The following is a 21,537-nucleotide window of genomic DNA, read 5'->3' on the forward strand; positions in this document are numbered from 1 at the left end:
GCATGGCAGGTGGATTCTTTACCAGATGAGCTACCAGGGAAGCCCATGAGATTTACTATGAGATTGCAAGTTTTACCATGAGATTGCAGCAATTCAGTCAGATCTTCAGGCTTCACATCTTTAATTCTAGTTCTCTTGCTATTTCTACCACAACTGCAGTGACTTCCTCCACTGATGTCTTGAACCTCTCAAAATCATCCATGAGAAATGGAATCATCTTTTTCCAAACTCCTGCTCATGTCAACATTTGGTACTCTAATCATGAGTCACCAATGTTCTTAATGGCATCTAGAATGATTCCTTTCCAGAGGTTTTGAACTGACTATGCCCAGATCCATCAGAGGAATCACTATCTATGGCATCTATGTTATGAAATTTTTTTCTTAAATGGTAACACTTGAAATTATTCCTTGATCAGAATGGATGTTGTGTTAGTAGGTATGAAAACATGAATCTCATCATACATCTCCATCAGAGCTTTTGGGCAACCAGATGCATTGTCCATGAGCAGTACTATTTTGAATGGAATCTTCCTCTGAACAGTAGGTCTCAACAGTGGGCTTAAAATATTCATTAAATCATGTTGTAAACAGATGTGCGATCATCAGGATTTTATTGTTCCACTCATAGAGTAAAGGCAAAGTACAATCGGCACAATTTTTAAGGGGCCCAGGATTTAGGGAATGGTAAATGAGCACAGGCTTCAATTTAAAGTCATCACCTGCATTAGTCCCTAACAAGAGACTTGTCCTTTGAAGCTTTGAAACCAGGCACTGACTTCTCTCTAGTTACAAAAGTCCTAGTCGCATCTTCAAATAGAAGGCTGTTCCATATACATTGAAAATCTGTTATTTAGTGAAGCCACCTTCATTAATGATCTTAGCTAGGTCTTCCAGATAACTTGCTGTAGCTTCTACACCTGCACTTGCTGCTTCATGTTGTACTTTAATGTCACAGAGATTGCTTCTTTCTTCATGAACCAACCCCTGCTGGCTTCAAACTTTTCTCTCTCCTCACCTCTTTAGAACTGAAAACAGTCAGGTCCTTGGTCTGGGTTAGGCTTTGGCTGAAGGGAATGCTGTGACTGATCTGTTCAAACCACTAAAACTCTCTCCCTATCGGCAATAAGGTTCTCACTTTCTTATTATCTGTGTGTTCACTGGAGCAGCACTTTCAATTTCCTTCAAGAAATTTTCCTTTGCATTTACAACCTGGCTAACTGTTGGGTGCAAGAGACTTAGCTTCAGGCACATCTTGGCATCTGACATATCTTCCTCACTAAGCTTAATTATTGCTAGCTATTGAGTTAGAGAGAGAGAGACTCTTCCTTCCACTTGAATACTTAGAGGATATCGAGGGGTCATTGGCCTAACTTCAATATTGTTCTGTCTCAGGGAGCAGGGAGGCCTGAGGAGAGGGAACAAGATGGGGAACATCTGGTTGGAGCAGTGAGAACACACAGAACATTTATTAAGTTCCTGTCTTATATGGGTGTGGTTCATGGTGCCCCAAAACAAACATCAAAAACCACTGATTAAAGATCATCATGAGAAATATAATAATAATGAAAAAGTTTGAAATATTGTGGGAACTACCAAAACGTGACACAGAGACATGAAGTAAAGCAAATGCTATTGGAAAAGGGGCACAAAAGTGGCCACAAAACCTCAATCTGCAAAAAGCGCAGTGTCTGCACAACATAATAAAGGGACATGTAAAGCAAGAGACGTCGGTGTAGCCAAGTTCTGGAAACAATGTGGAGTACCTATGAAAACACTTGGTAAAAGGTAAGGAGCAGCGAAAGGCAAGCTAAACACCACCAGCGCCACTGCTTCATTCTGAATGGAGAAATGGAAGGTCAGGGGAGGCCAGCTGAAGGTCAGGTTATTAAGTGGCATGAAGGGGATAGCAACCAGGGCTGCTGCTGTCCAGGGGGTTAACTGATCTTTGCATGGGTTACCTAAAAAGGAGAGTCATTAGTCCATGACCCCAGTCTGCCTATGGGCCACACCGAGGCCCAGAAATCTGGGAAGAAATCTGGGAGAGATATGGAGACTGACAAAAATCCCAATCCCCTTTCCTGGAGTTCGAGAGGTCTTCCTCTGACTTCACTCACTTGGTTGTCTACACCAACAGAATCCATTTGTGAATTGTGACTCTTCCACAGGGTCCAAAATACACAATTTACTCGGGCAGGAAAATATTTTGATATTCACAAAACCACCCACAAATCTATTTCTGTGAAGAAAATGTTTTGACCTGACATGAGTTTATGGTAACGTAGCTTGAGCACTGGCTTGGCAATCAAAGAACTCAAGTTCCAGGCCTGGCTGGGTGATCCTGACCACACTCTTCTTACTTGGAGACCTTTCTTCTCTACTACTTAGGCCTGCCCTACACACTCCAAAGGATGGAGTTCTATACACATAAGGTACCACTGATACATTAATTTCATTTTTTTTTTTTTTTGGAATGGGAAATACAAAAAACACTCCATTAATGGACTTTCCAAGTCCATGTTCTTTTCTATTCCTCCTATCCAACTCCTACAACATGCTGGAAGTTTGCAGCTGAAAGGCTGTTCTCTGGTTTCTCTGGGCAATTCTTCTCACCACAGAGAAGAATCCCTATTAAGAAGAGTTGTGCCCTTTCCAAACCTCTTTATTCTAGTGGTTCTTTTTATTATAACTACATAATTCAATTACTTGATGGTAAACTGTAGAAATATGACTGAGAGAAAGTACTATTTCTATAAATTTAAGTAGAAGAGGTTAAAATACTGCTGTTACATACAGGGTGGGAGACCAGTGGAGATTGGACAGATATGGTAATTCAATGCAATGTGGAACCCAGAGATGGATTCTGGAACAGAAAGAGGACATTAATGGAAAAACTGATGAAATCCAAATAAATATTAGAGTTTATTTAACAGAAATGGGTCAGTGCTAGTTTCTTAGTTTTACTGAATATGTCACAACAGCTTAAGATATTAATAATGGGAAAACTTAAGAAAGGCTATATGGGAACCTCCATACTATCTTGGCTGTAAATCTAAAATTATGCCAGACTCAAAAGAAAGTGTTCATTTTTTAAAAGATGTGGGCAAGATAGTTTTAAAAGATTGAGAACAATTATAAATATCTAGAAAGATTTGGTGGTGATATTTTTGAAAGCCATGACTCCACTTTAAAAATATGAAAAGGAAATCACAGGTGGTCTATTTATGGATGTGGAAGATGTAGAAGACCCACAAAACTCTATTCAACAGATCTGTAATTCAAGAAGAGGTCCCAGTCCTGCATCAAAAGACAAATGATGATATATTTAGCTTGTTTTAAATGAAAGGTTAAGGGATGGAAGTATCATTTTCTGTGATTCCTGATTTGGGTCAATTTTTTTTTTATATTAAGTACCCACACTGAATAAGAGTTCTACTCTGTAAAGCTTACTTCTAGATAATATCAATGATAGAATTTTTGAGGCATGGATTAATTCAAGAGCAAATCCTTGAGTATCATTTAGACAGAGAATACCTGAAATCCAAACTTCATATAATTTTACAGTTGACTTTTATATCTTATCAATGGTCAGAAGCCCAAGGATTTTTAGCTGTTCTAATTAAGTCTAAGGAAGAACTTAGTGACTCTTACTAAATAAAGAGAACAGTAGAATGCACAAAAATAGCAAAGTATTATTCATTATCTTAGAAACCCTGAGTTAAAATGTGCTTTCAAAATCACCTAGCATAAACCCTTTTGCATGGCACCTATCCTACCCATCTACCATAACACAGTCTTCCAACTGGAAGTGTGTGGAGGACCCACGTTCTCTCAGGCCATTGGTTCTCCTGTGAGTAGCTTTCAAATGACTTCCTAAAGGTTCTACTTATTTGATTGTTTGGCATCTTACCCAGAAAGACATAAGTGAGCTGAATCTTTTCTACCACTCATTCATTTGCTCATTCATTCACTCATTCAACAATTATTGGCTGAGCAACAACCACGTGGTAGCTACTGATCAACATAGTAGATAGAAACACCAAAAAGGCCATTAGATCCCTGCCTTCATGGGTGGAGGGGGAGGGGTTTACAAAGAAATAAGAAATAATAGTAATATCAAAACTGAAGGCTGGAACAGAGAGTGATTGTTCCAAATAGCTGTTGTAGATTGTGTGGTCAGGGAAGGCTCAGGGCATGGGAATATCCAGAAGGGCACTCTAGTCAGAACAAATAGCTACTGCAAAGGTCCTAAAGCAGAAACAAGCTCCCTGAGTGGAAGACAAAGGCCCATGAGACTGGGGTTTAGGGGGAAGGCAGGGATGTGTTGCATGCAACAGGACAGGAGACAGGAGAGGTAGAAGTGGTCAAATCTTGGAGACACTTGCAAGGCCCAGCTACATGTACTGAGGTTGGATTTTATTCCAAGAGCAACATGTATGAAAAAAAAAGTGGCCTGATCCATCTGCTGTTCAGAGACCGGATTAAAGGGAGGATAGGCAGGGAAGCAGGGGAACCGGTGGGAGTCTGTTGCGCTGGGCCAGGTGAAAGAAGAGGGTAGTCTGGGCTAACATTGTGGTGTGGAAATGAAGAGCCTTACACCGATTCAAGGCATGTCTTGAAGGAAGAGTCAGCAGGATTTGGTCGTGGACTGGATGTTGGATTTGAGGACACAAAAGGAATCAAGAATAAGTATTATGTATCTTGCTTATACTCTGCCAAGGGATTTCCTTCATATGATCCTGATTAACCCTCTCAAGCAACCAGGGTGGAAGGCCGGGACACTCTCCTTCTTATGCAAGGACACAGAAATGGGAGGGTGAAACCTGCCAAGGCTTTGCACAGCTTCTGAAGCAACTATTTGAATTCGTGACTTATGACTCAGACTTCAGTATTTCATTGCTTGTCCAAGGAAAAGGAATTTTATTAACAGTGTTGATTTATAAATAAAGGATAGAAACAAGAGTGAAAACTGAGAAGAAGAAACCAGGACAACATAAGTCATCCTTCCCACCTAGAGATGTCACAATCATGGCTTCAAAGGACAACACAGACTTCTTCCATTAATTAAATGGATGAATCAGGTTTCAGTTTCCGCATCCTCTCTCCTTTCTGCACAACTTGTCTTTGAAGGCATTCCATTTGGGAAATGCGTGACCTTTACCCATGGTGCTGCGCTTAATTGAATGCTTTGCATCAGAAGTCACCATGCTGATCAACATCTTACACCCATTGCCTTTCTGAAATCCTTACCCCAGTTCCTGGGTCTGTTTGGTTGAAATCATTTTACAAAAATAAATCATATCAAAGTTTTTCTTTTATTATTTCAAAGACTTTGCTTGCAAAACTAAATATTTTTAACACCATGGCAACACAGTCAGGACTCTGGCTAATGTATCCAGGCCTGTACCAGAGTTCAGACTTCGCAAACTTCTGCTGCAGACAAATGGGCTTCGAAGGAGGAAAGAGCCAATAAATTAGGCACGGTCAATAATCAGTCCAGTCGCATTTTCTGGAGCTTCCTAAAGAGTGATAAATTAGCCAGGCTTGTCCTAATGGATCAATTCCCCTCTTTCTACTAGGACACACCAACACAAACTGAGCAAATTGCAAACTACTCGGCTTCTCAATGAGTTCAAATAATACCTCCCACACCTTCCTAAGTACTCTCCTCACCCATCTGCTCCTCTGACCCTTCCGATTTCCCTCTGAGTTGGACTGGGTTAGCAGCTCTGCTTTTTCCAGGGGAGCCTCACAGAGGTTAAGTGATTTGTCAGAGTTGCAGGACTGATCCCGTGGTTAGGAAGAGGCAGAAATAATATTTTCAATTGCATCTTTTTTAAACCCTGGCCAGTACTATCAACACACCAGCCTTTGCTGTTGAAATTGAACTAAACTATCACCTACAAATGCTTTGGTTTATTGTTATCTTTGGTTCTGTACATTTATCAAAGTTATACATGCACAGAGTTAAAAGAATAAATGGATGCTATGCATTCTATGAATATCCAGCCTAATGACTTCACCCAATTCTTCCTCTCCAGAGGCAACCATTTATACCAATTTTACCCGCTTAGTTGAGCATTTAACTGCATGTCTCTAACAAGCTGCTACTGGCATCTTTTGATTTTTCTATTTATGCACTGTAAATGTTGGTCCTCTTTCCTCCCCTCACATCCACCACACACACGAGCTTCCTCTCGATGTAGTACTTACTACCATGACTTGGTTAGACTGATACTCAGTTTTTCCATTACTATAAGCTTACAAAAACAACTTCCACTCCCAGCTGAGATATGTAAATTTTTATTAATTTATTTGTCCTAAACATCGCCCTTCCAACTCTCTCATTCTCAGAATGAATGATTTCCCTTCTAATTTATGTTCTCCATGCCTGGCTGTCATCTAGGCTCTCTTGTCTACCCTGGAGTATCCCATCACTTCCCTTTTCTGCTGGACTTTTCATTTCCTATCACCTCTGCATTCCTATTTCATTGTAAAGCACATTCTCTGGTAGCATCCTGAGGATGGATGCATGGGAGATGTGTTTTTTGATATCCAATAAGTACATGGAAAGATGCTCAATATCGCTAATTATTAGAAAAATGCAAATCAAGACTGCAATGAGGTACCACCTCACACCAGTCAGAATGGCCATCATTAAAAAGTCAACAAATAACAAATGCTGGAGAGCATGTACAGAAAAGGGAACCCTTCTACACTGTTGGTGGGAATGTAAACTGGTATAGACACTATGGAAAACAATATGGAGGTTTCCTAGAAAACTAAAAGTAGAGTTGCCCTATGACCCAGTAACCCCATTCCTGGGCATAAATCCAGACAAAACTAAAATTCAGAAAGACACCTGAATCTCTATGTTCACAGCAGCACTATCCACAATAACCAAGACATGGAAGCAACCTAAATGTCCATTGATAGATAAATGGATAAAGAAGATATAGTATACATATACAATGGAATACTGTTGTTGTTCAGTCACCCAGTCGTGTCTTATTCTTTGCAACCCCATGGACTGCAGCACACCAGACCTCCCTGTCCCTCACCATCTCCCAGAGTTTGTCCAAGTTCATGTCCATTGCATTGGTGATGCCATCCACCCATCTCATCCTCTGACACCCTCTTCTCCTTCTGCCCTCAATCCTTCCCAGCATCGGGGACTTTTCCAATGAGTCAGCTGTTCTCATCAGATGACCAAAGTACTGGGGTATCAACTTCAGCATCAGTCCTTCCAATGAGTATTCAGGGTTGATTTCCTTTAAGATTGACCGGTTTGGTCTCCTTGCTATCCAAGGAACTCTCAGGCATCTTCTCCAGCACCACAGTTCAAAGGCATCAATTCTTTGGCACACTGCCTTTTTTATGGTCCAGGTCTCACAACCATATGTGACCACCGGGAAGACCATAGCCTTGACTACACGGACCTTTGTTGGCAGAGTGATCTCTGTTTTTCAAAATACTGTCTAGGTTTGTCACAGATTTCCTACCAAGAATCATTTGTCCTCTGATTTCATGGCTGCAGTCACCACCTGCAGCGACTTTAGAGCCAAATAAGAGGAAATCTGTCACTGCTTCCAACTTTTCCCCTTTTATTGCCATGGAGTAATGGAGCTGGATGCCATGATCTTAGTTTTTTTAATATTTAGTTTCAAGTCAGCTTTTTCACTCTCTTCCTTCACCCTTATCAAGAGGTTCTTCAGTTCCTCTTCATTTTCTACCATTAGGGTGGTATCATCCCCATATCTGAGGTTGTTGGTGTTTCTCCTGACTATCTTGATTCCAGCTTGGAATGGAATATTACTCAGTCATAAAAAAGAATGAACTATTTGCAGCAACATGGATGGACCTAGAGATTATCATACTAAGTGAAGTAAGTCAGAAAGAGAAAGACAAATACCATGATATCACTTATGTGTGAAATCTAAAATATGACACAAATGAACACACACATGAAATAGAAACAGATTCACAGACATAGAGAACAAACTTGTGGTTGTTATGGGAGAGGGAGAATGGTGGAGGGAAGGACTGGGAGTTTGGGATTAGCAGATGCAAGCTAATAATACAGGATGGATAAAAAAGCAAGGCCCTACTGTATAGCACAGGCAACTATACTCAATACTTTGTGATAAGCCATAATTTAAAAAAATATGATAAAGAATATATATTTATATAATTGAATCACTTTGCTGTAAAGCAGAAATTAATACATTGTAAATCAACTATACTTCAATAAAAGGAACTAAATTTCAGTTGGTTTTATTATTGCTTTTAAATTCTCTACAGAAATGTCAGATAAAAAGCTGGGACACCAAGTTAAATGTGAATTTGAGATAATCAAGGAATAATTCTTTTAGTATAAGTATTGTGCATTATTTAAAAAACACTTTGTAAAAGTCTGGTTTGTCTGAAATTCAGATTTAAATGGGCCTTCTGGATTTCATTTATTAGATTTGGCAACACTAAGGTAACCCCCATATTATATGCATGAAGCACAGAATGCTACACTGAAATCCCCTCCACCCACTGCTTGGTAGGCTCCCAACCTTGTTTATTGCAAATTCAAGGGAACAGCCACTTCAGACCTTCTTTAACTGGTCTTTTTTGCTTCCTGAGATAATATCAATAGGCCATCACTTTTCTCAAGTTCTGTGTGGGGCTCAACAGTACTAAATCTGCAAAATACCATACTTTCATCCAAGAGTTGGACAGACCCTGGCTGGGGAGGCGCCAACATGGCCATGAGGGAGACAGGATCCTTCCTCCTGCCTCCAGTGGAACAAACTTGAATATTCATTACATTAACAACACTGGTTATTAGCATTTCTCTTCATCTCTCAGTCAATTCTTCATTAACTATAATAATAGGAAGAGGGATGGATACCACACAAAATCCCAAGTTAAACATTTACCAAGGTAAAAAGTGGTCAAGGGCAAGATGAAGTACAAGTTCTGGTAACTTACCATCTGCCCTCTCTTCATCACTGGGGACACCAACTCTCCTGCAGGCAGGTTCCCTCCCTGATGCTATCTGTGCTCAGAGTTCCAAACTCATCTCACCCTCATCACCTCACTAACACTATCTCATCAATGTATTTGCCCAGACACTAATTTGTTTATGAAGTAAAGTGAGTTAAAGATGAGGATTGTTTCCACCTTGCAGGGAAGGTGGTCTACTGCTTACTATGTAGTTTCAAACAGGGAAGGTCCTCCAACATGTAAATAGTAGAGCTGACTCAGAGATTACTGTTAAAAACGATGCATTAATGTTTTATGGACTATCACTGATCCTCAACCTCACTAATCTAGCTACCTATCGTTGACAGTTGACTATAACTTATGTTTTTGAAAGTAGTTTTAATTGTACGATTTCATATTCATATCCAAATTATCAAACTATTGCCACCATGCTGGTCTGTGTCCAAGGCCATAAGCAACTTACCACGTGAAAATGTTCTCATTTCCTGTTCATATGTGTGTATGTGTGTGCTCCCTCCCTAATTCCTACTCTTGTAGCTGATTATATTGATTTTGACTGTGTGCCTCTAAATGTTTTTGTGTGGGCTTTTACAAAGGACTGAAGTTAAGTGAATGAGTTCAATCTACCAAATTCATCTGGAAAACATGCTGACTATAGTTAAAAAAAAACTACCAAAAACAAAACACATCTCCTTTTAAAGTTGTTACTTTCATGTATGTATGAATTTACATCCTTCTGTAACTTAGCTTTAGAGGTAGAATATTCAGATACTAATTTCATACAAAGCAGAGGCTCATTTGGATCCTTCTGGGCTAATCTGGTCATTCTACTAAAATAAGGACATGGGGATTGAAAATGTCGGAAGAAGTGATGGATATATTTCAATGTCAAGTTAGATATCTTACTACTATTCAAATTTAGAATAAAGGCTTCAGTGTTTATTGAATGCCTGGACTACACATTTCACACAGCATCTCATTTACAGAAGGCTTAAAAGAGTTAACATTTCAGGATAAACATTTGAAGGATAAACATTTATAGAGTGATAACAGATATCAAAAAAGTTAACAGAGACTCTTTGCCTCTCTGAAAGTGTGTAAGTGTATTTCAAAATATTTCTAAATGATACATAAGAAAGGACATGTTCAAATATAGTCTAAAATGTTTAGAGAAAAGAACATCATCAGAATTATCTTAAAACACACATGAACACACACATACTCACTTGCATCTCTGCCAACATTCTCAAGCAAGTTAGATTATCTTACCCTGAGTGTAAGAATATTGGAGTGGGTAGCCGTTTCCTTCTCCAGGGGATCTTCCTGCCCCACGGATCAAACCTGGGTCTCCCTCAATGCAGGCAAATTCCTTACCATCTGAACCCAGTAGGGAAGCTCTAACTACTGATTACATATGCAGTAGCAGGGTTAAGAATGCATCATTTTCAAGTCAAGATTTAGTACATAGTTAGTTGATCAAATATCCTACCCTAAATGACAGGGGATACCAAGTAAGTTTTCTTAGCTATTAAGGGCAATTTATTTTTATCCTTAAACTTTTCACAATAGGCTGACTTCTCAACACCTATCTGAAGAGTCCCTACCCTTTCCAACAACAACAAAAAAATTGGCTGTTCTACTTTGGAACCCAGAAACAATTTTTATAATTATTTAAATAACAATATAATTATTTAAATAATAATAATAAAATTGGATCATGTCACACAAATGTGGATTTGGGGGCAGTGATATCATACTAGAATAATTTTGAGTAATACTAAAGTTGTTCTTTTTGGCTTTCAAGCATCAAGACATCAGAGAAGATGTGACCTATTCTACTATATTTGTTTATGTGGATAACAAACCCATGTAGGGTAATGAAGCTAGGGAGTATGAAGCGTGCTTGTATAGGGCTCTTTATCACAGTTACACCTACGAAGATCATCCAGGAATGACCATTTAACCAACAGCTGTGTTCTTTATATTAAGAAGTAACAGCAATATCAACATCCCTTCTTCTTAAACTGTATTTAACGGAAAACATATTCTATGACATATACTAAGTATGTTCAGTGAAAGAAAAAAAAAACAATGTTTGATGTTTTGAGAAATCTTGCTTCAAACAGGACTAAACCTATTTGTTTTTGTTTGTTTTTTTGAAAATTGCAGGACTTCCAAGAACCTTGAGTAAATTCATGTGACTGTATCCTTGTGATGTGTTTTCAGTATACAGCATTTCCAGGTTTTTTTTTTAGAGAGCACCAATTCACATTTCATGCAATACTGGTGAGAGTCACTAGCTGGGGAATCCTACATCTAGGGCCTCAGCAATGGGGGTGTGTGTGTGTGTGTGTGTGTGTGTGCGCGTGCGCGTGCGTGCGTGCATGTGTGTGTGACTGGTTTTAACTGGCACAATCAGAAAGAATGCATTTCATGGCGTGTTTGTTTCTTATTGCTATTATGACAAATTACCGAAGACTTAAATGGCTTAAAACAATACAAATATATTACCTCATAGTTTCGTATGTTAGAAGTCTGACATGGGTCTCACTGAGCTGACATCAAGGTGTTGACAAGGCTGCATTCCCTTCTGGAGGCTCTAGGGAGAATCTGTTCCTTGCCTTTTCCAGCCTTAGAGGCTTCCCACATTCCTTGGTTCACTGCCCACTTCCTCCATCTTCCAAGCCAGCAACACTGCATCTCTCTGATCATTCTACTGTAGTATCTCCCGCTGACCTCAGAGAAAGTTGTCAGCTTTTAAAGATTCATTTAAAGATCTGTGTGATTAGATTAGGCCCACTTGGCTAGTCTGGGATAATCTCCCCATCTCAAGGTCGGCAAAGTCCCCTTTTGCCATGTAAGGTAATAAAGTCACAGACTCCAGGGAGCAGGGTTTGGACATCTCTGGGAGCCATTACTCTGCCTATGACAGATGGGTTTGTAAGAGTACCTTCAAAGTGCTAGCTAGCAAGCAAGGTCAAGGGATGAGACAGAGAGCAGTTATTCCTGTTGCTTGCTCCCAGGTATGACTTACATCACCAAAGTATCAGGGAAATAAAAATTACTGTCTGATTAAAGGATGTACGACAATAAACAAGACAAAGAACACATTCACGATCACCAAGAACTTGTTCTGTAGTGCTCTGGGAATTAGGTTCTCCATGAACACAGTCAGCTGGCCCTCAACACTATGGGCCTGTTTCCACAAGGTATGTGTTTCCCAGTAAAAGGTGTGTAGTGTTAATCAGCTATATTGAAGCTTTCCTTACTAAGGGACTATGCATTCATTACCTCTGACGATGTAGGTGTTATAATTGCCCTTAAAAAATAAAAATTCAGGTGAAATAATACTTTTTATCTGGGCTTCCCAGGCAGCACTAGCGATAAAGAAACTGCCTGCCAATGCAAGAGACACAAAAGATGTGGATTCGATCACTGGGTCGGGAAGATCCCCTGGAAGAGAAAATGGCAACTCACTCCAGTATTCTTGCCTGTGAAAATCCCATGGACAGAAGAGCCTGGAAGGGCTACACTTCCTGGAGTTGCAAACCTGGGATTTTCCCAGGCAGGAACACTGGAATGGGTTGCCAGTAGAAAGTATATCTCTGACTCTAAAGTCTGAGTTCCTAATCCTGTGCAGTACTGTTCACCTTGATAACCCATCTCTCCTCTGTCTCCTCCAACCATGTAACCCCAGACCACACACAAAGCTCTTTCCCATGTCTCTAAGTGATCTGAGGGTCTATTAATACGTACATAGTTGGAGCAGGTTCTTGGGCTCACACACACACTCACCCACTAACTCTGCCATTTGTTTCCTTATGAGGCTCTATGCATTTTCTAGGAATATGTATCTTTCTGTTGTGACCTCTGACCAGATTATGGAGACTTCTGGGGCAGCAGCAGGATAAGTCATGAGTAACAGGCCTCAGAGCCATATCTAGTTTCAAAATGCATCTAGGTCATCAGCTGTGAAGTAACCTGGCAGGTCACCTGAGCACCATGAACTTCCGTTTCCTCCTCTTGTGAGGACTGTATAACGGTATCTGCTTCACAGTATCACTGTAAAGGCTTAAAGAGATGCTCTATGGAAAATGCCTGATAATAATCACACAATAAATTGTAGCGGATACTACTGTCCTCAATTCCCTGCTATGTCTTCCTACATAAAAGTGCTGATGGAACTTGTGGTCTCTAGGAAAGAGACAATAATCTCATTGACAATCTCTACTGCTATCAGCAACATCTATACAACCAAGAACCATCATTTAACTTCCACTCCATTGTTAAGGTGTGGTTCTTGCTACCCAAGATGATTTTCTTTTCAAAGTCTATGGCTGCCCAGAGAACTAAGGCCTGAGCCTTCTTGAGATTTGCTAATCACATCTGGTTTAGCTTTAGACATTTTCTGGGGTTTTGCCAGCAGCCACGACATTTTAATGGCTACAATAAACCTCAAAGCCTCATCAAATCTTTGCTGTATGTGTGAAAATTATGTCCTTTTCAATTAAACATTCAATCTCGGCTCACACCCAGGCCTTATGGAAACGGAGCTGAAGCCTGAATGGGGACGGGAGATGAAACGGGCCGCCACGACTCTGGCCATCTTGCCAGATGGGATTTAGAAGAACAAGAAATTCATTAGAGAACCGATGGTCTGTATTTTCTTTAAATATTTACTAGGTACCTTTCATGTATTAAAAACACTGGCATCTCTAAAGATTAGCAGGGCATTTTTGTTTAAATATTCAATGTGTGTGGGGCAGCCCCAGTTTCCTCATTTGCCTTGGTGGTGAACTTCATGTCTTCTGATGACATGTCATGCAAAGAAGAAAAATAGCTGAGGTATTGTTCAGTTTTCCTGCATAAGGCAGCTCCTCCAGCTTCAGAAGTTCCCGTATGTCCTTAAAATTGCCTGAGGAAACTATCAGTTGAGTCCTCAGAGATCTGGAATGACACCACGGATCACCCTAGAGAAAGTAAGGTACATCCCTGCCTCTCCACCGTCCTCCGAATTCACTCTTCTTTTCCCTTTGTTATTTATCATCAAATACACAGAGACATCAAAGGCAGGGGGCCGAGCCAGGATGCCTGATAAAAGAGAGCGCATGGAGGGAAAGCAGGCAAAGAGGAAAGATCCAATACAGATCAGGTTTCTGCTCAAAGACTACAGGAGAGGGCAGGCCGTGGTTTCACAAGGACCAAGAGACGAGAGAGGATGGGCAGTCAGGGACAGCCCTGGGGGCTCAGATGGTAAAGAATCGGCCTGCCAATGCAGGAGACACAAGAGATGTGGGTTCGACCCCTGGGTCAGGAAGATCCCCTGGAGAAGGAAATGGCAACCTACTCCAGTATCCTTGCTTGGAGAATTCCATGGACATAGGAGCCTAAATATCTAACATACACATGTTATGAGACAAGCACAGGTCCTCTCTGCTACCGCAACAGCTACCTTGAAGACTGGCCTGGCCCTAATTCTGCCACTGAAGAGGGACAGAAAAATACTGGTATGTGATGGCTTACTCTGCTTTCTTACAATAAGAATCAAGCTCATCTCAGTCAAGGAAAAAAACTGTTTTTGAGGAGAGGAAAAAGAATGATCATGTGTTCACAGATCACATTCCTGAACAAAACATCCATTTGGTTGAATTCACGCTCTTGACCACATCAACAGGAGGAAAAAGAAACTCCACATGTTCCTTTAAAAATCATTTACAAGGTAAAAATATTCAGTTGTAACCACCATCCTTATTTAAGTAAGTTTTATGCCTAAAGTAAAAATAAATGGCTCGCCCTGCCACCGGGAGCAGATCTTTCCCACTTTACTTGCATTTCCAAGCTGTCCTCCGTCTAAGACTTAGATTTCTGAGTACTCTTTCACAATAAACATTTTAAAAATGTTTATTTTATGTCTTAGTGTAAAAATATTCCTGGTGCAAGCTCTTCATTTCCTCAAGCTCTGCTTTTGGCGCTCTGGGCTCCATTTCCACATTAACACGCTCCCTAAATCCTCCGCAGAGCTCTTCAATAGGAGTTATACAAGCTCTGAGGCAAGTATTTATATTCTTGGACAAGGAGATGTCTCCACTGTGAAAACACAAGACTTGAGAGATGCCAAAGGAAAATTCCTGCCCAACAGAGACATATTTTCACCTTTTAAAAAAGCCAAAAAGGGCCTTCAGCATTTTGTTTTGGATAATTAAAAATGTAAATTAAACTAAAATAGACTGTTTACTATGGGTCTTGCCATCACTATTAGACTTATATACATAAACAAAATATATAGGAATGTGAGTGTGCATTTTGCGTGACAGCAAGAGAGAAGGAGAGATAAGGCAGCATAGTAAACTAGCTTAGAAAACACAAGGCATGAGATTTTCTAACTAGATTTAATCTGCCTCTCTCTGGCTGTGTGAATATAGCTTTTCTAAGCCTCATTTTTCTCATCTATAAAATGGAGTTAGTGTGGTTCCTGCTTATTTGGGTTACCTTTACCTTCTTACCCTAGTTAGAAGAATCATATAAGATCATAGTAAGAATTAAAAAAAAAGAGAAGAGTTGCTGTAATTATTAAAATATGTATTACATGTTGGAAAATATAGGTAACAAGATACATATCTAGTAAGCACTGATTAACACTAACAAAAGAGAAAGATGTGTAAATAAAGTGACTCCAAATGGTACACAGAGATGGGAGTGTCCCAAAGACTGTGGTAACTGAACTCTCACCAATTCCATTCCACAAGCCAGAGAGATATCATCCTCTTCAACCATTTAAAAAATATCTATGATCATAATAACAGAACAGTTCCCATTACCTTCTAGTTGCCTCTTCAGTTTTCTCAAATCTTTTATAAGGTCTTCAAATTTGACTTGAGAAGCCAAGAAGAAATCCTGTGGTTCAGGCAAGGGAAAAATGCTCTTTTCTGTTCCTGCTTCCTAGAATAGATGGTAAACAAAAGTACATTATACTTCCCAATTGTCACTTTCAGTTGAAATTCCAAAACATCTTTTTTTTGGATAGTCGGATAAGAATCATAGCAAAGATCCCCTGCTATTCCTAACTTTGGGCTGGTTACTTTGACGTGCTTTTATGTCTTTTGTGCTATCATTTTGGTCTTACTGGCACTGAGGCCAAGGCTACAGCTATGGCATGGGCTGAGGTTTTAATTTTTTTAATTAATATATTTTTTGGCTGTGCCTTACAGCATGTTGGCTCATAATTCCTGGACCAGGGATCAAACTCGTGCACCCCGCAGTGGAATCTGGGAGTCCTAAACACTGCACTGCCAGGCAAGTCCCTGGGCTGGGTTCTAATTTGACTCTTGAATCAAAGAGAAAATGGTCAGATATGTCCTGATCTTAGACCCTCTATTCCCATGGAAAAAGTTATAGGAAGAACACATGAAAAGTGGTTAAATTGAAAGTCCCTGTTGAGCTTCACATGGTAGCAATTAGATAACTCATCTTTGGGGTATGCCCATGGGTGTGAATTAGAAGCTACTGGACTAGGCAACACTGAAGTGGGAGAAACAATTGCACTCATTTATGCTCTTACCTACCTTCCTCTGCAGTTTAAAGCTCGTGCATGTGTTTGTGTGTGCATGTGTGATCAAATTCTTCACACATTTGTAAAGATCCTCCTAATGTTGCTTGCCTTGGAAGTATAAACTTAGTTGTTCAGTCGTGTCCAACTCTTTGCAACCCCATGGACTGTGGCCTGTCAGGCTCCTCTGTCCATGAAATTCTCCAGGCAAGGATACTGGAGTAGGTTGCCATTTTCTTCTCCAGAGTATCTTCCCAACCCAGGCATCGAACCTGGGTCTCCTGCATTGCAGGCAGATTCTTTACCGTCTGAGCCACCAGGCAAGAGCTATCTTAGTAGGTATTTACAAAGGCATGGCCGTGTAGAGTGCCGACAAACTCCACAACCACAGCTAAGAGAGGATCTCAGCAGAGAAACATCCAGAGGTGCACAACCCGTAGGCACACAGGGAGAAGCAGAGCCTCAACTATCTGCTCCAGTCCAGCCTGCTTTCTCCCCGAGCTGTTCAGTGTAAGCTTTGTGTCTTACATACCTCAGGTCGTCTTCGCTTATGCTTCTCTCCACACAGGGTACTCTGCCAGCTCTCCTTCACATTCCATCTTCCCTACTGCCATTAGGACTAATTCCAAACTCTACAACTGCTTTACAAGGCACTTTATGATCTGGCCTCTGTCTCCATCTCCAGCCTGATTTCTCCCTTCTCCTATCTCTAACTCCCTCACTCTTAGACTTTCAAAAAAATAAAAGAACAGGCCACAATCTCTTGCTTGGAGACTTTTGTCTACAAAACTGTCTCTTTCCAAATTCTTCCCCAGGCCCTCCTCAAACGTCCTGGTTCATACTTCTTCAAGTCTCAAAACAGCACTTCCTTAAAGCTCTCCCCAGAACTCCAGCACCTGGATGTTTCCAAGAGCCCCCGCTACTTCCTGTATCACAGCACTTATCAACATTAATTTAAAAATTGCCTTGTTAGCCTGGTGTCTTCCCCAGTAGACTATAAACACTTTGAAGGCAGGAATTATGTCTTGTTCTCAGTTGAGTACTCACCATCAGGTCTACCAATCAACTCTGGCACTATTACAGACAGCTTATAGAACACTGTTCTGGGAAGTATGCATCTTGCACAGGGGTCATCTACCTTATTACCCTCTTTTCCTCGGATTTCAAGAATTCCCTGGGTCCTTCCCTCTTCCTTTAAGACATTTGGCCCCATTTGTAATGCTAGAAGAAAGTGGTTTTCCTCGTTTGATCAGAACAATATTTTACATGATCAGTGTACTATTTTTTACTTTCCTTATGTTACTGCTCTAAAAAACAATGGAAGCAGTACCCTAGTATGAGTGCCAAGATGGAACAACATCTAAGATGCTTGCCACAAAATTCCACGGTAATCAACATTGGAAGACCTCATGCATGTCTCTTTCTAGTCTTCAAAACTTTTTATCAGATTCAGTCTCAGTTTCTTCTTCTTTTTTTTTAAGGTAGAAAAAGAGAAAATGCTGCTGAGCAAATCAGCTTAGTAGTAGCTCTTATGCAGAGGAGGCAATGGCACCCCACCCCAGTACTCTTGCCTGGAAAATCCCATGGACGGAGGAGCCTGGTAGGCTGCAGTCCATGGGGTCGCGAAGAGTTGGACACAACTGAGAGACCTCACTTTCACATTTCACTTTCATGCATTGGAGAAGGAAATGGCAACCCACTCCAGTGTTCTTGCTTGGAGAATCCCAGGGATGGCGGAGCCTGGTGGGCTGCCATCTATGGGATCGCACAGAGTTGGACATGACTGAACTGACTTAGCAGCAGCAGCAGCAGCTCTTATGAAAGTTGCTCAGTTAAGAGTTCAAAAGACATGGCCCTAGAAGGGTTTCTTTAAACTTCACATAGACCTCGACTTGGACCAAAAATCATCCATGAGTAGAAGGAAACTTGAAGCAAGAGTCACCTTTCTTCTGCTAATTGCTCTTCACCACTAACCACAAACATCATCACTTAGGCTCCTAAGAGGGAAGGGATCATTTTATAAATCACATAATTCTACACTCTTGAGTGAAATTCATTCTGCTCAGTGAAAAACTGGGAGAGCACCACACAGTTGTTGACTTCTTATTTTTCCTAAACTGAGTCATCCTATTGTTCAGTTGCCAAGTAGTGTCTGACTCTTTGTGACCCCATGGACTGCAGCACACCAGGCTTCCCTGTCCTTCACTATCTCCTGGAGTTTGCTCAAACTCATGCCCGTTGAGTTGGTGATGCCATCCAGCCACCTCATCCTTTGTCACCCCCTTCTCCTGCCTTCATATTTCCCAGCATCAGAGTCTTTTCCAACGAGTTGGCGCTTCACATCAGGTGGCCAAAATATTGGAGCTTCAGCTTCAGCATCAGTCCTTCCAATGAGTATTTAGGGTTGATTTCCTTTAGGATTTCTGAAACTAATCTTATTGTATTTTAACATTTTCCTCTGTGAAGCTGATTCCACTGGGTTCAGCTCTCTTCATCAGGAGCCAAATTCCATAGGCAAATGTTATCCTTCCTACACAGTGCGTCTGTGTAGGAAGCATGGCTGAGATAGAGACTATGCATAAATCTGCTCATGTCAACTTTGAACTGTCACCCCAAGATTCTTCAGGAGAGTTCTTCTGCCACTTTGGTACCTATTGTCAGAACTGTGGGTGCACAAACATTGCCTCAAGCTCAACACACCTGTACTGCTCTACCAGAAAACATCTGTCACCTCCATTCAGCTAATTCTTCACAGATGCTACTGACTACATGCTAGTGGATATTTACAGTACATTCAACTCAGTAAGTATGTATCAAGCACCTACATTACAGTCAGATAAACCCACCAGGAGGGGAGGACAGATGACGAAAGGCTTCATCAGTGCTTAACTTGTCCTCTGCATGAAATTGAAGGCCTTTTGAAAAGGACGCCCTGGAATCTTGACTTTTCTTCCCTCGGTACCTAGGAAAAACTCTGCCTTTGTGGATAGTTAAGTGGGACTCCTGACAACATTTTCCCAAGACTTTTTCCATTTACTGACTGCTAGGTTTCTCAACAACTTACAATAGTACCTCTTTCTTCTCAAAGCTAGGACTCCTTGTTCTCGATTTAATGAGAAGGAATAAAACATAGAAAATGGTGCTCAGGTGGATTCTCACAGAAATTTTTATTTCTAATGGCCAGTGTAATTTAAGCAGGGAAGATGGATTTAAATTCCACGTCTTTAACTTGTTCACCAATGAACACTGCTGATAAAGTATTGGGTATTACTGCATATTAAGTTCCTAAATTTTGGTCTGCAGCCCAGAATCTAGTTTCAAATATAACCAATTACTGAATGGATATAGGTTTCACAGGAACCCTCACAATCTGGTCAGAAGGCGCTGAGATGACTAGGGATCTCTCTGAAGCTGTGTTACATAGTAGATTAGGAGGCAGTAGATTTGTACCACTGAATAATGCTTCCCTTCACAAGAGTCAACTAAATTCTCTTGGCTCCAGTGTTCCCATCTGTAAACCAAGGAGGCTGGAGAGCTCTCAAATTCTATGTTGGACTTGAAATTCATCCATCCAGCCATCATCCAATTTCTGAATGCCAATAATGTGAAGGAGTTGAAACCCCATTAGGTGCAGTTTTCCACATAATGCCATTTCTTACCTGATCATAGTAACGCAGGTAATATTTCACCACGTAGTCCACCAGATTAATCCCATTATCCTAGGTTTAAAAGAGAAGCTTAAATGAATATCCTTCACATGAGACTCTGCCATAGTATATAGTCAAAGAACTGAAATTTCATTTTGTAACTCTTATACTTTTCTGATACCTAGTCCTGATTCTGTTTGATACTGGTGAAATTCTCCTCCTTGTCCCATTCATTTTTAATGGCATCTATAGAAAGAAATGACACTACACTTTTCCTTTGAGGGGGAGAAAACCCAAACAGATAATCAATCCATAAGACCTCTGAGATAATGGCTAAGACATGCAACCAACCAACCAAAAGACTATCTCAATATTTTCAGGCATAAAGCCAAGAAAGGAGGAGGAAGGGGAGTGCTAAAGAGAACCAGGGAGCAGAACAGAAAAACCATCCCTCCCTTCCCACCTCTCAAAAAATGTGTGTTCTTAATGGCATGAAAAACAATCAAGATGGCTTAAAAGGAACACCCTGCCACTTTATGACCCTGGGACTCCAGGGGAGAGCAAGCCCTCCCACAAGGCAGCCTTTGTGTCTTGTTCACGTGGGTCTAACTCTAATTTGCCTCTGTGTTTCGCCTCCCTCCATTTCCCCCTCCCTGCCCGCTGACAGGGTCGCCTAGCTATGGGCTGCTTGTTTCTAAAGAGAGCTCTGCAGGGGTGTGGAGCCAAATGATAATCAGGCTCAGAGGGGTTGACAGTGGACCCCCCAGTCCAATTGTTGTGGACCAAAGGATAATTCAAACGCTCAGCTCCCTTGGTGATTCAGCATCGCTCCCTACTCAGGGGTGAGTAAATTACAAGTAGCTAACACCAAATTCAAACAGATTCAACTCTTGTGCTATGGCTAATACTGTACACTATCTGTTTTATCCTCTCATGGTAGTTCAACATCTAATTGTGTGCTTTCAAGCAAATGAATGTTGGGAATTTTTCGTCAAAAGAAGATCAAACATGAAAAACCTGTATTCAAAAGAAAGCAAAGAAAAAAATGTACTGCTAGGAGGAAGACAGAGATGAATGGAACAACTAGGGATACTTAAAAAAAAAACTGAAAGGGTAGAAGGAAAATGATGGCAGATCACAGAAACTCATATGAAAAATAAATACCCGACTTTTGACGTCCTTGAGTTTGGGCAGAATTTCTAAGCTATATCCATCTGCTTGTCCCCGAGTCCTATTTCCTCCATTCATATAATTTCCAAAAGCCAGAATGAGAGCTAAAATATCTTTTACACTCTTCATGTGCAGCAAGCCCTGGGAAAAAAAAAATAATTATTATGAGGCTGAACTCCAA

At 40.7% G+C, this 21,537-nt stretch overlaps 1 protein-coding gene across 13 annotated transcripts in view; it reads right to left on the bottom strand.

Moving 5' to 3' along the window:
• FMN1 (formin 1) overlaps positions 1-21,537 on the bottom strand; it is a 498,278-nt gene that overhangs the window by 144,053 nt on the left and 332,688 nt on the right. For 12 of the 13 annotated variants that reach the window (XM_025295965.3, XM_044925241.2, XM_025295966.3 and 9 more), the window contains 3 exons: positions 21,351-21,497; positions 20,199-20,258; positions 15,812-15,932 (listed from right to left, as the gene is read on the bottom strand). In XM_025295965.3, coding sequence (XP_025151750.3) covers positions 15,812-15,932; positions 20,199-20,258; positions 21,351-21,497 — 328 coding nt within the window. Of the gene's footprint in view, positions 1-15,811; positions 15,933-20,198; positions 20,259-21,350; positions 21,498-21,537 lie in introns of those variants that run through there. The other variant, XR_006542924.2, reaches the window with a different exon arrangement.

The sequence above is a fragment of the Bubalus bubalis genome, chromosome 11 (genome assembly GCF_019923935.1).
Source record: "Bubalus bubalis isolate 160015118507 breed Murrah chromosome 11, NDDB_SH_1, whole genome shotgun sequence".
Classification (NCBI taxonomy): domain Eukaryota; kingdom Metazoa; phylum Chordata; class Mammalia; order Artiodactyla; family Bovidae; genus Bubalus; species Bubalus bubalis.